The sequence below is a fragment of the Microtus ochrogaster genome, linkage group LG1 (genome assembly GCF_000317375.1).
Source record: "Microtus ochrogaster isolate Prairie Vole_2 linkage group LG1, MicOch1.0, whole genome shotgun sequence".
NCBI lineage: Eukaryota > Metazoa > Chordata > Mammalia > Rodentia > Cricetidae > Microtus > Microtus ochrogaster.
In genome coordinates this window covers 28,198,823-28,213,738 of record NC_022027.1, presented here as the reverse complement: position 1 = coordinate 28,213,738, position 14,916 = coordinate 28,198,823, and the positions used below count along the sequence as shown (strand labels likewise).

The following is a 14,916-nucleotide window of genomic DNA, read 5'->3' as shown; positions in this document are numbered from 1 at the left end:
GCAAAGGGGAGCATCATCACTGGGTAGCAGGAAACATGTAGATAATGCAAAGGGGAGCATCATCACTGGGTAGGAGGAAACATGGTGTAGTAGGAAACACATTTGTGAGAACAACACAGGACATAAGATAGGCTTCATTTTCATATTTGACAATGGTACAGACTTAGAGCAGAGTTCATGAAATTTTTTATTGAAGTATAGAAGAAGAAATAGTCATTTCTAATCTTTGAAAGGATTCATTCCATAAGCACAGATTGAAACCAGCGCTGTAATTTAGCATCTAGAACCAACTCACCCTTCTCCTAAGAAAGGTGTTCACTGACTTCAGTAGGTCTAAAAAGACCTAGTTCACAAACTCATTTCTATGCCGAATTATGTATTTTCAGGAACGGCACAGCAATATTTCTTGTAGAGGCAGTTGATTAAAAAGATGTTCATGGGCTTCTTTTTTTCAGACTCGGATTCTGCTATCCATTTCTTAGAGCAAAAATGGCAGACCATAACTGTCCAAGGGAAAAGATTTGGTGTTTTGTGTTGAACATGAAAACTTACTGTCATCTGTCGGTTCTTCCAGAGTTCTCCCTGGGCTGGAAGCACAATGTTTTGCTGGTTAGACAAAGGTATAAATCAAGCTCCCGGGGTCTTTTGACAGTGTATCGACTTCTACTTACAGTATCAAAAACATATGCGCATGCACTTTATGAACAATACAAATCAGAACTTACTCTGACCTCTAATCCTTGGCAAATGCAGCTTTGAGACATCTGGCATTTGAGGATAAGTTTAGGGGATGTGACCTCCCATGTCTCTTGGCTCCATAAGCTCTATCTCTACAGAACTGAGTTCATCTGGAAACTGTGTCTTGGAGCTATTTGACTGGCAGAATTTCTTTATGGAGTTAGCTGTAATTTGAATTTTTTGGCCTTAATCTTTTAAAGTTAATCAAAAGAAAAAAAATCATCCTTTTGGAGAATGTTTCTATATTTTGGGCAAAGACAACATCTATTATATTTCCCAGTAGTCTCTAGTGTTCTCTGCTGGGATTAATGCTGTCGTTGCCTCCTGGGGTTTACTCCCTGGGAAAGAACTGTTTACTTCAGGATGGTTGCCTTACTCTCATGAAACTTCAGAGCTCTGTGTTCACTGCAGCTGAAAGTCCAGCCCAGGATTCTGTTCTCGTGCATATTAACCCTGGATAAGTAGGTCATGGTGGTCCCAAGGTTTCAAAGAATGGCATATAATTTGCTTATCCTAAAAGCCACCCTTTCCATTCGTAATTGCAATGCTTTTGCAATATTCACAAAGTTATATAGTCTATACTGTCTGATTACAAAGTGCTTTTATTAGCTTCAGCCCATTCTACCCCACCCCAAAACACATGGCTATTAGCGACCAGTTTTCATTTATTCCTCCTCCAGGACCTGACGACTACTAATCCATTTTCTGCATCTGTGGGTTTTTCTACAGAGCACATTTCCATAAGCAGAATCATATAATATCTGCTATTGTTTTTCACTTTTTCCATTTAGCTTAGTGTTTTCTAGGTTCATCCGTATTGTTGATTTATGATGCTGCAATGAATTGTCACCTGTAAGCTTTTACACAAGCATACATTTCAAGTTTCTTGGGTAGTAATACTTATAACTAGAGTTACTATAGCAAATGGTAACGTATTTAATTTTTAAAGAGCTGCCAAACTCTTTTCCAAAGGGGCTATGTCATTTCAGACTCCTACCATCAAGGTATGAATTATGATTCCTTCATATTTTTGTCAGCTCTGATTGTTAAGTAATTGTTTTGCTAGTCATCCTAGTGGTAATGTGAAAATATTTTCGCTGTGATATTGATTTGCATTTCCATAATTGCTAATAATGTTCCACACATTTGTTAAAAAATATTAGTCTTTCACTTCTGCCTTAGATTTCCAGAAAAGATAGAATTCTCTATTCCTAAGGATTCATTCTTTTCATTTTGTTGTATTAATGTTTGCTTACATATATGTCTGTGTACCATGTGTATGCTTGGTGCCCATGGAATCCAGAAGTTGGCATGGGAACCCCTAGAGCTGGAGTTAACAGACGGTTGTGAGCCACCCTAGAATTGAAGTTAACAGACGGTTGTGAGCCACCATGTGAATGCTAGGACTGACCTAGGAGTCTTCTGCAAAAGCAGCAAGTGTTCATAACCACTGAGCCAACCCTCCAGCTCTAGATTTTTTTTTTTTTTGGTTTTCGAGACAGGGTTTCTCTGTGGTTTTTGGAGCCTGTCCTGGAACTAGCTCTTGTAGACCAGGCTGGTCTCGAACTCACAGAGATCCGCCTGCCTCTGCCTCCCGAGTGCTGGGATTAAAGGCGTGCGCCACCACCGCCCGGCTCTAGATTTCTTTTTATTATTAATTATTTTAAAAAGTCATGTATGTGTATAATATAATATATTTTGAACACATTCATTTATCATTGCCTTCTTTTGTGTTTATTGAATGGGGAAAATCTACCCTAAGTAACAATCCAAGGGTTTTTTACTTCTTGAAAAAATTGCCTACAGTACTGAGTATATGTTTGTTGGTCTAAACAGAAGCCACATGAAACAGGCCATGGAGTGCCATGACCTTCACATGGCAGCTTTGGGACCTTTCTGATAGCCTTGTGGTGTATGCTTGGGGAGTTAAGTTCTTGTACATCCTAAAATGTTGGTAGCTAAATGTCTAGGTGCAAAGAAAATCTAGGCTTCAATGGGTGTGTTTTTAGTGCTTCCTAGACATTATATTTTGGGTAAAAGAGAGTACTTTCCAAAAAGGTACCCATGGGAAGAAGTTTTTTTTTTTTTTTAATTCTTCCATTAGACTACTGGTATCATCTTTGGGAAAAACAAAACTAAACAAAGTATTCCTGTTGTCACAAGCACATATGTTTATGTTTATGGTCACTCATGGTAAGCTCTGTCAGGAATCTGGATATGTATTAGCAAACTGGATTTCAGAGCGTGTCAGTTGAGCCTGTGAATAATTTATAAAATTAAGTGGCAACTTCTCAGCGAGGTAGAGAAAATCTCTGTTATTAACAGCAACGAACAAGGCAGGAGCTCAAGTTAATCAGATTCGCTTTCTCTCGTGTTGCATTTGGCTGGAAACAACTCATCATTAAAAGTAGATCCCCACCAGTGCTTATCAAATAACAACCAGCTTCCCTGAGTTCTCCAGAAGCAAATACTGTTCAGAGCTAGCCCTCCCCCTTCTCTTCTCGACCCCAGTTGTGAACCATGGAATTCAGGAGCAGGAATTTATCTTGCTCCATACAAATCTCCTAGGATATCAGCTTCTCGGAGGTTAGAGCATTGATTTGGACATGACTGAGAACAGGGCAAATAAGAACATGGTACAACTTAAGTGGCCTTCAGCAGTTGGCCCAAGAGGACTTGAGTTATTTCTACTCGAAATTGTTACATAGTCCAGTCTTTTCGAAATGTCACTGCACAGCTTCTGGGGATGGCTTAATTTCTGACCTTAGGTTTTCATCATGTTGTCTTTAAAAATTACCTCCAAGTCAGCAGCAACATGCTATCTTCATCTCAAAACCATCTTTTTTTTTATTATATTACAATCTAGATAGAAAGTCCATTTCTTTTATTCTAGCATTTTATAAAATATCAATCCCTGTTATACTTTACCAAACTTCAAGCACCCCCTACTTCTTCACTAGATATTAGACATTCTGGTCTGATTACTGATGTTCCAGCACTCTGAATTGCTTCCAGCTAGGGCAGCTTTCTTCCTGGAATTCTGATCACTAGACCTTCGCCTAAACCTCCAACCCCATCATCATGATTCATGACTCAGCTCCTACATGGATGACTCAGACGAGCTTTCTGACTGAAGCGGCCTTCACTCTACCACATTTGATGTAGTCTTTTTTTGACGTCCTTGCTCAGGGCCCCAAATAACTTTTGAAAACCAAGCTGTAGTCTATTTCTCTCACTGAAATGATAGCCTCTAATTTCTTGTTTCAATTTCCGTTTATCCTTGCTAACTCATAGTTGTTCATTTTAATGTCCACTTGGATGCATCAGCGATTTAAACTCTCTTAAAGTAACATTTGTTTTTGAGTTTCAAACCATCTGGTAGCCAGAAGTACCTGTTTGAACACGACTGGCTAGCCCATTTTAGAAACATAAGTCAAGTTTAATTTTAGCATCCTCCCTTAAATTTTTTCCATTACTCCAAAGGCAGCATGCAAAGGACTGTATAGATCCCTAATGGCAGGGCATTAAATAAAGATGAAATAAAATATTCCAGTTAATGACCCTGGTAGGTAAATGGCAGGCAAACCATTTATCTGCATTTCCCCTCTCCTTCAGAACACACTTCCCTTGCTTCTCATGTTCCTGTTTCGCTATCCATTTATCCCTGGGAGACAAACTAGTGCTAACGTCTATGAATGGGACTTGACTTATTGGCCGAGGTGAAGGTACATTGATCAAAACCAGATGAAAGCCCCTCACTCCCAGGCTCTTGTGAGCAGCATGGAGATGCTTAACATTCTTCAGCAAGATCTGTTTTTGTCAGACCTGGGGGAATCTTCTTTTCTTTTCGGTCACAATATTGATTGAGTGTTTGGTTTATAGCCGTGAGGAAGCCAGTCCCCGACTTGCAGGAAAGTCAGCTGAGGACGAGCAAACCACGACTTCATCTTCTTCTCTCCCTTGCTGCAAAAAGAAAGGGAGATGAGAAATCTAGAGCCTCCAGGTTACTTAGTTCCACAGCACCGGGTTTGGAAAGATGGGCACATCTCTTTAGAGAGTTTCTCTGTGTAGCCCTGGTTGTTCTGGAGCTCACTCTGTAAACCAGGCTGGCCTCAGACCCAGAGATCTGCTTGCCTCTGCCCCGCAAGTGTACCAACACTGCCCAGCACACTTATAATTTTAACATATTTAAGTCTTAATTGACCTTTGATTTTCTATATTTTGGGGCCTTGGTATGTTTCAGGATCACAATGAAGAAGAAACGAGACAGAAAGATGAACTTCATTGTTTCTGTTTGATTTCTGCTTTGTTAGGTTTTGGAAGTTTTTCAGATGTTAGAATTCTAACACCTCATCATGTTCAAATGTCAACAGAGAGACTGACTGAAGTAGCTTGGTTTTAATTTACTTTTGCTAACTCCCTCCCCGTTTGCTAACCATGCTCCATTCCAAATTCTCCCAAATGAATTTCTTTTCTTGAAATACTGATTTACAATGTGAAATATATGTATTTAAAACAAATGGGTCTTAAATGATAATAATGCCTGTACAAAGATCATTATACTTTGAATATTTACCCAGCATTTGCCTTGTATCAGAGAACACGCTGTGACTGAGCTGATCCAAGGACAGGAAAGCCAGCCCTGGCTGAGGTTGCACTCGAACTGGGAGAATCTCAATGGGACCACTCTGCAGGAGTTGCTGGTACACAGGTAAGAACAGATCCACAGCAGCCATATGTATATACATATGGAACAAGGGCTGATCAAGACTATTTTCTCTATTTTTAACATGAAAACACTCAAATTTGCCACACCAGTAAATAACTTTCACAGAACATCTGTTAATCTTTAAATGTCAACATTAATTTCCTCTTCATAGATAGGATTAACTTGGGAAAATGTCGCATTTAATTGGAACTAGTGGAACTATTAATGTATTGGGGGGAAATTTGACATCTAAGCTCAAGTCTTTAAATATCTTGTTTTGAAATGAACTCTCAAAACTGGGTTCCCTATCGTTACTATGTGGGACTGGTTAGCAGGAGGAATTAAGTGAAAATACTAAAAAGTTAGAATTTGGGAAAATAATCAACACAAAAAAACTAAAGTCATGTAGCCTTGAATGTCTTCCCCTCGTAAGTGATGACGTATTAAATAAGTTGGTCTCCTTTGATTATTGAGGCTGTAGGAGGAAAGTAAATGGAAGGAATGGATTCTTTCTTAAAGATTTGTTTTTCCTCTGTGTACCTGGGTGTGTGAGAGGGTATGCATGAAAGTGTAGGTGCTCACTCATGATGCCAGGGGTGTCAGGTTCCCCGAACTCTTGGGTGACAAGCCTCCTGTTGTGAATTCTTAGTACAGAAATTAGGTCCTTAACAAGAGTACTACATGTTCTTAACTGCCAAGCCACCTCTCAGGCCTCCTCCTTTTTAAAAGATTTACTTTGATTTTTAATAAGAACATTTTGTGGTCCTGGACTTGAGGCTAAAGTTCCACGCAAGCTAGGCAAGTACTCTGCCACTGAGCTGTATTCCCAGCCCAAGGAATGAATTCTTTTAAACACTTATTGCATTGCAGGTACTATCCAGGTTTTGTTATCTAGTTGACTCATTAATTTCTTACAATAAACTCCTAAATTATAATTACCTTATTTTAATAGCTGAGGAAACTAAGGGTTAGATTTAAGAATCTTTAAGCAACTATACCAAAGGCCACAGCCTATACAGAGTAAGTGATGATAAACTCAAGTTAATTTGTATGACTTCAAAACCTAAATGCTAGGTAGATCACCTCTAAGAACCCCAAAGAAAACTAAAGGTAGCCCTTTGTCCCCCAGAAAAATCTTAAGGTTTCTATATTGGACAAACTTATTTTCAAATTTCTTAATATTTTGTCAAAGGAAGTATTTTTTCCAAATCAGTGACCTAAATCTTTTAACGCAATGGTGCTCCTCTAAGCTGGGTGTGGAAAAAGCCCTTTAGACCAAAAAAATGAATGAATAACCATTCACTTTGGGGGTTTGTAGACCTGGATCACTAACTAAATGTGATATTATATAGCAAGTTTAGTACAAGGAGTGGGGTGGGCAATCTTTGTATCTTACCCAAAAGTCATAATTTTAAAAAATAAAATAATTCACAACTAATTTTTGAATGTCATTTTTGCACTATGTTCAGAGCTAGTCTCAGAAAGGGTAGAGATATAAATGAAATGAAAGAGTTGATCCCAATGTATATCAGTTGAGTACACTCAGAGGTTTGAAGGCAGTGTATACAATCATTTCAGATGTCAAGGGTACAAGGCTTAGAGAGATAGCTCAGTTGATGAAGTGCCTGCTGTCTAAACACAAAGACCTGAATTTGGACCCCTGGTATTAATGCTAAAAAGATCTGGGAGTACACATAATCTCAGTACCAGGGAGACAGAGACAGGAGAATCACTGGGGCTTGCTGGGCAGATGCTCTAGTCAAGTTAGTGAACTCTAAGTTCAGAGATCCTGTCTAAAAAATGTAGTGAATGACTAAGGAAGCTACCACCTAAAAATGGTCACTAGTCTCTGTATACAGAAGCATACATGTGCACATGCACACATACAAATACATGCATATGCATGCTAGGCTACCTGGGATTATATAGAACAAACACAAGTTCACCTTTTCCTGTCACTTCTTCCTAGACCCGTGGTTTAACCTTAACAGTCTGGGCACGATGTTTTTCTAGTCTAAGTGTCCTATTCCTTTATCTTCTATTTTAAAGTGTAAAGTAATATTTTATTCTTCTCAGTCTAAATCTCAGGCTTTTTTGGGGTGGGTGTGGGGGAGCTTATCCGACATGCTCATCCTTCACCATAGATTCTAACTAGCAAATAAGATGATGTAAGAAGCTTCCTGATAAGAATTTCTCTTTCCACAATGTGATGTCTTGTTGGGATAAATGTGTGTATTCTCCCATGGAAGGCTCTGACTATACCTGTGCCCTGAGAAATCTTGCAGTAAGACAACTGTGCTCAGAGTCTGAACGCCCCTGACAGTGGACCCTGTGTTGCCTGACTTTGATAACATGCTTAAAGTAAACACCAAGCATGCAATTTAATATTATAACATTTTATGTTTCCAAACCTAGGCAGTCCTGTCCAAGCAGAAGTAAGATTTCCCTTCTGTGCACTAATCAAGGTGAGACTGGTGGTTTGTCATGGGACATGGCATTAATTGAACCGTGCTGGCTCCTGGGAAACAGGACCATTTATGCATGACAACCAGAGCTCAGAATCCGCTAGGTTTGGTGAGGAATGAATCACGGACTGTGGTTTCTGCTCCTTGTTAGACTGTGGCCGCCGCCCTGCTGCGCGCATGAACAAGAGGATCCTTGGGGGTCGGACTAGTCGTCCTGGGAGGTGGCCCTGGCAATGCTCTCTGCAGAGTGAACCCAGTGGACACATCTGTGGTTGCGTCCTCATTGCCAAGAAGTGGGTTCTCACGGTCGCCCACTGCTTTGAGGGGTAAGCTGGACTCTTATTTTTCTCCGGATCTTATTTGTTGCTTGGACATTCTCAGTGGCATATGTAACTCCTTGAAGTCATCAGTGCAAATATCATAGTCGTTCTCCTTCCCGGGTCTCTATATGTGGAGATCTTCCTGCCCTTTTCGTCTTTTGCTCACATGTTTGTGCTAAGGAGGGAGGAGGAAAATGAAGAAGTTCAGAAGCCTGATTCCCACGCCCAGTTCAGCCTCTGGACATCTTAAGTGTGTTATACATATGTGAATATACATGGAAATGGTTTGTTTGGAAACTGCATAAGTTGAGATGGACAACTAGTAGGTAGTTTGGGAAGTAGAATTAAAGGTACAATATTTGCATTAGGTTTCTCAGAGTCAAAGAACCAAGACTTTGTCCCAACAGTTTTCCCACAAGCTTTGTGTGGGCTAGAAGTGAGGAAATCTATTTGAAGCCTTAGGAACCATGCCTGGCAGCAGCTACTAAGACTGAAGAAGTGTATGCATCTTTAAAAGCTATTGCTGTAAACATGCATTGTGCATTTCTCCCTGCCATTGTGGTCTGAGGGTGTGTGTATTTCCTGGCATTATTCAGTCCCTTCCACACTCCCTTTCTGTTACTATCTCATCATCCTGAAGGTAACCGCACAGAGCCTGGTGAGCCTTTCTCCGTGGCTCTAAACATACGCAGTTGTTCCCATGGTGACATTGTTGATTTTCACAATTTGAAATGACGCTTTGTACATTGTTAAAACTTTTCTGGCAATATACCATGGGCATCCCCCTAGGTCAGTTTTTGTGACACTGTTATATTTTTTTTGAAGAGCTAAGTACTATTCTGTATAGGTTTATCATGCATTTTCTCTTAGTCTCCAATTGATGAATATTTGACATACTTTCATAATAATGCTGGGGGAACTGCTTCTTATACAAAACTTGTCTCCTATGACTGCTGTTGCTTCTAGAGGAGTGTGTGAACACACTTAGCTCCATATTAGGATTGCAGACATGTATACTTGCTTTGCTCCTTGAGGAAATTAGAAGAAGACATTTTTTTAAATGAGATTATAATATAGTTCCATTACTCCCTTTTCTCCCTCTGGATTCATTTATATACCACCCTAACTCTATTTCAAATACATGGCTTCTTTTCTTTTACTTGTTCTTATACACACACATGCACATATACACACATGCACACACTTGCACACACACACACACACACACTCCTAAGTACATAAATAAAACTTGCTTAGTCTACAGTGTTACCTGTATTTATATGTTTTTGGGACTTACAGTTTAATATTGGATAGTTAATTGGTGTGCTCTTCCCTAGGGAACACTATCTCTCCCATTCTCAGCATTTCTTAGTTGCCTATAATTTCCCTCTCTAGATGTGGTGGTTTGAATAGATACAGTCCTCATAGACTCATGTGTTTGAATTCTTGGCCATAGGAAGTGGCACTACCAGGAGATATGGCCTTGTTGGAGGAAGTGTTTCACTGTCGAGGCAGGCTTTGGGGTCTGCTCAAGCCATTCCCAGTGAGACAGACTCCTTCGATTGCCTGAAGATCAAGATGTAGAACTTTCAGCTCCTTCTCTAGCACCATGTCTGTCTGCACACAGCCATGTCGTGCCACATGATAATGGATGAAACCTCTAAAATGCTAAGCCACTCCCAGTTAAATGTTTTTCTTTACAAGAATTGTCGTGGCCAAGGTGTCTCTTCACAGCAAGACACTGACTAAGACACTAGGGTTGAGGTCTCCTGAACTCCTCCACCTCCCATCCATGTTTATTAGTGTTGCCACTGCTCAGGTCATTAGTCAGCCATACTTAGGAGACCTCATGGGTATAACTTCTCTGGCATTTCTAAGAGACACAATCCATAGCAATTCCCTGAGTTTCTGACTCTTACAATCTCTCTGCCCCCTATTCTACAATGATCCCCGAGCCCTCAGTGAATGAGTTATACTGTAGATGTGTCAGTTGAGGCTGGGTTCTACAACTCTGCGTTTGTTTGCTTGTAGTTTTCTGTAATGGTCCCTGTCTGTTGTAAAGAGAGGTTTCCTGGATGAGGTACGAGAAAGACACTTATTTGTCTGTAGAAGAACAAAGCTTTAGAATGTAGTCAGGGTTTGTGCTGGTTTAGAAAAGAGGTGGTTCTAAGTTTTCCTCCAAGATTTATGACTTCGCTAGTCCTAAATAGTTGTCTGGGTTTCCAGGACCAGGCATGATTTCTGTCTTGTTGAATGGGTCTTCAGTCCCATCAGAGAGCTGTTGGTTACTGCTACAGGTTGTGCACTACGATGGTACCCTAGAGCTCTTGTCCCTCACTAGACATTGCTGTGGTTCACAGGTAGGTAGGACTGTTGATTGTCTCCCTTCTGTAGAGATTCTCATGTCACTTTTTGATATTACAAAAGCTAATCTTTCAAGTCAGATCCAGAACAAAGCCCTATGAGTATGCCTGAAGCACATGGTCGTCAACCTCTGGGGTTGGGGGATTAACTAAGGGCAATAAAGTTTTGGGAGTCTTGTGGACAGCCCTGACCAAGAAAGATGACAGACATTTAAACTTGTATTCTTTTTTGTCAGTATCTTCTTTTTATTATTATTTTTTTAATTTTTCCTTTTTTTATTGATTTTTTTGAGCTCAACATTTTTCTCTGCTCCCCTCCCTGCCTAATCCCCTCCACCCTCCATCCCTCCCCCAAGGTCCACATGCTCCCAATTTACTCAGGAGATCTTGTCTTTTTTACTTTCTACTTCCCATGTAGATTAGATCTATGTAAATCTCTTTTAGTGTCCTCATTGTTGTCTAAAGTTCTCTAGGTTTGTAGGCTTGTTTCCTTTGCTTTATGTTTAAAAACCACCTATGAATGAGTACATGTGATAATTGTCTTTTTGTGTCTGGGTTACCTCACTCAAAATAATGTTTTCTAGCTCCATTCATTTTCCTGCAAAATTCAAGATGTCTTTATTTTTTCTGCTGTGTAGTACTCCATTGTGTATATGTGCCACATTTTTTTTTATCCATTCTTCAGTCGAGGGACATTTAAGTTGTTTCCAGCTCCTGGCTATGATAAACTATGCTGCTATGAACATAGTTGAGCACATGTTTTTGTGGCACGATTGAGCATCCTTTGGATATATACCCAAAAGTGGTATTATTGGGTCTTGAGGAAGGTTGTTTCTTAATTTTCTGAGAAATTGCCACACTGACACCCAAAGGAGTTGTACCAGCTTGCATTCCCACCAGCAATGCAGAAGTATTCCCTTTTCCCTACAACTTCTCCAGCATAAATTGCCATCAATGTTTGGTGTGGGAGAATTGTCTGTATTATGTCAATCATGTTTTAAATAAACGCTGATTGGCTAGGCAGGAAGTATAGGTGGGTCAACCAGACAGGAAGTAGAGGCAGGGCAATGAGGATAGGAGTATTCTGGGAAAAAGGAAGCTCCCTCCCCAGTCCTTTCCAGATCACCGAAGAAGTAGGATGTGACCTGCCCTGCTGGGTAGCTAACATATATAAGAATAATGGGTCAATATAAGTTATAAGAGCTAATACAAAGTCTGAGCTAATGGGCCAATCAGTTTATCATTAATGCAGACTCTCTGTGTGATTTTCTTTGGAGCTTACCGGCTGTGGGAACTGGGCAGGACATAAACCTCAATAAACTGGCCCCCATGTTACAAGTGTTTTTGATCTTGGCCATTATGACATGTGTAAGATGCAATCTCAGAGTTGTTTTGATTTGCATTTCTCTGATGGCTAAGGATGTTGAACATTTCCGTAAGTGTTTTTCAGCCATTTTAGATTCCTCTGTTGAGAGTTCTCTGTTTAGGTCTGTACCCCATTTTTTTTATTGGATTATGTGTTCTTTTGGTTCTTTCTATATTTTGGAGATCAGCCCTCTGTCTGATGTGGGGTTATTGAAGATCTTTTCTCATTCTGTAGGCTGTCGTTTTGTCTTGTTGACCATGTCCTTTGCTTTACAGAAGCTTTTCAGTTTCAGGAGGTCCCATTTATTAATTGTTTCTCTCTGTGTCTGTGCTGCTGGGGTTCTATTTAGAAAGTGGTCTCCAGTGCCAATGCATTCAAGTATACTACCCACTTTCTCTTCTATGAGGTTCAGTGTGGCTGGCTTTATGGTGAGGTCTTTGAGTCATTTGGACTTGAGTTTTGTGCATGGTGATAGATATGGGTCTATTTTCATTCTTCTATGTATTGATATCTAGTTAAACATGTATTCCGAATACTTGACAAGTGATGGTAAGATGAAAAATATGTGATAAAATTTGATGACTCTATTGGGGAAAAATATAAGTATTAAATCAGTACCTTTTCTTCTCTTGAGAATTTTCATATGTGAGACCCAAAATGATTGGAGGAGTCTCCAGAGTATGTCTGGAAACACACTGTGATGTTATTGCTCTAGAAGATGCCAGATGTTTCCAGATGTCTTTTCCAGCTCTGCTTCGTAGCCCACAGTAAGCAGAAGAATACACTAGCAAAGCACATCCATCAGTGGTGATTACCTAAATGAACCCACAGCTCTTCAAGGGAGTGGCTCTCCTGATGGGTTTATTAATCCAAGTTTATAGACAGCTCTTGTCATTCCCACACATACTGTCCACGTTCCCTCTTGTACTGGAGGATCCGTACAGCGAGGAGGGAAGCTTGCAAGGTGTATGTTTATAATTCACGACATGAAGATGGTACCAAAAACCTTGGAGAAATTTTGTGGAATACAAAATTTTACAACTGTCAAGAGGGGCCTTCTCATCTGCACAAGGTTAGAGACTGCCAAACTTCAAGCTTTTGCTTGACTATGTGCTCATAGCCTAATTCTGCTTTATGGTCTCTCCAGTGGCACCACAGCCTTTCAGAATGTTTAATTGTCAGGCACATTCTCTGCTGGGGCCATCAGTTGCTGCAATTATTGGGATTTACTTCATATCCTGATCCCCTGCTTTGGCAAAGCATAGCATGCTCCATCTGTGGGCCTTTTCATCCTGCCTCTTTTAATTACGTTTGCAGGAAAGAAAAGACAATTTGCCTTGCATTTCCACGGAGAGGTATTTAAAATTACCAAATAACAATTAAAACCATGAGACACTAAGTTGCCCAGATCAAGCCCCATATGCCCCAATACCAGTTCCGCTTCAAAGGCTGTGAGGAGGAAAACAAGTTTGACATCCAGTGATGACCTAGCAGGCAATTCCCTCCCTTCTTCCACCCTTGAAAGACTGGAGTATGAACTTCCTGGGCCAGCCCACAGTGAGGAGTGATCAAAGCTTCCGATTGTTTTCCAGGGAACTTTTATGCTAAGCTGTGCATCCCCAAACTTTAACTCTATCATGTGACGTGTGTCTTGATTTCTACCACCCCAGCCAGTCCAGAATTTTGGTTGTGCGTCTGTCTTTCTGCCCATATTACCCAGCATCCTTTCTCTTCCCTCGACATTTAGAGTCCCACAGGTCCAAAGAACATCTGTGCTTTGACAGGATCTTCAACATTTTCAGCCCTGGCTCTTTCTGCCAGATACAGCAGGAAGGCCTCCAAGGTGAAAGGCCCATTTTGTCATTTCTTCTTTTGTGTACTTAAGAAAGACACAAAGCACAACTCAAAACAAAAGAAAACAAGAGAGAGGATGGTGATGATATGTCTGACTCTCAGCATTATTTGGATCTTTAATAATCCCCGAGAATTTTTCCATCTAAGTCAGGGAAACCCCTCTTAATTGTCACAGAACAAATCAGACCCTTAATGTCCTAGCTCTCCTGATCTGAAGGTTTTATAATTCACCCAGAAAGGGAATTCCTGAGGGCTGTGATGTGTCCTCAGGATTGCCCCTTCATCTTGGTGCTTATGAACTAGGTCAGTCATTCACAATTTATTTTTCCATTTCATCTTCTGGCAGGATTTGATGCATTCCCATCAGTATAAGTGATCACAGAAATTCTTGGCTCTGGCCTCACACCTCCCCTGTGGGACTATTCTCAGCATTATTAAAGCGTATGCAAATGTGGCTTTGAAAACTTCTGGGTGACTGGAACCTGGCTCCATGCTCCCCACTGCCCTGTCTCCTATAGAGTTATTCCAATCTCCTCTCTAGAACAACAACAACAACAAAGTCTATGATATAGATAGGAGTTGGCCTGAATTACCAACCAATCACCATAGTTTCTGAAGCTTCCTTTCTACTTTTGACTGTTGATTAAAAGGAAGCTTTAGGCAAATTAAGTTTGGCAAAGTTTTATCAGAAGAAGAGTGACTGGGCATTGGGAAGCCTTCAGAAGCAGAAGAGATAGAGACTTACTGTTTCCCGTGCCATTGCTTCCTATTCCAGCACACCACACCTGGGACAGAAGGTCGCCCATTGCTGGAGAACATTATGCACCTGACTGCTAATGGAGCTCATGCCATATGTATGAGCCTGAATCTCCCATCAGCATCTAACTAATGCAGTGGACACCTTTACAGTAAAGTCCCTTTTCACCCAAAGAGACAGTAATTATTTGACACTTTTATCTCAACAAATCTCCACCATCCTCTACTGATATTACCTATATATCCTGAATAATATAGATATCATTCTGTCGTATCTTTCATCTTGTCTTATCCCCAGTACCAAGAATTTCCTTGTGTCTCTGTGTCTCTTGTCTTTTTTTTTTTT

General features: G+C 40.4%; 1 protein-coding gene across 2 annotated transcripts in view; it reads left to right on the top strand.

The window, feature by feature from the left end:
* Corin (corin, serine peptidase) overlaps positions 1–14,916 on the top strand; it is a 186,708-nt gene that overhangs the window by 159,998 nt on the left and 11,794 nt on the right. For both annotated transcript variants that reach the window (XM_005359323.2, XM_005359322.2), the window contains exons 17-19: positions 5,336–5,449; positions 7,862–7,911; positions 8,063–8,237. In XM_005359323.2, coding sequence (XP_005359380.1) covers positions 5,336–5,449; positions 7,862–7,911; positions 8,063–8,237 — 339 coding nt within the window. The remainder of the gene's footprint in view (positions 1–5,335; positions 5,450–7,861; positions 7,912–8,062; positions 8,238–14,916) is intronic.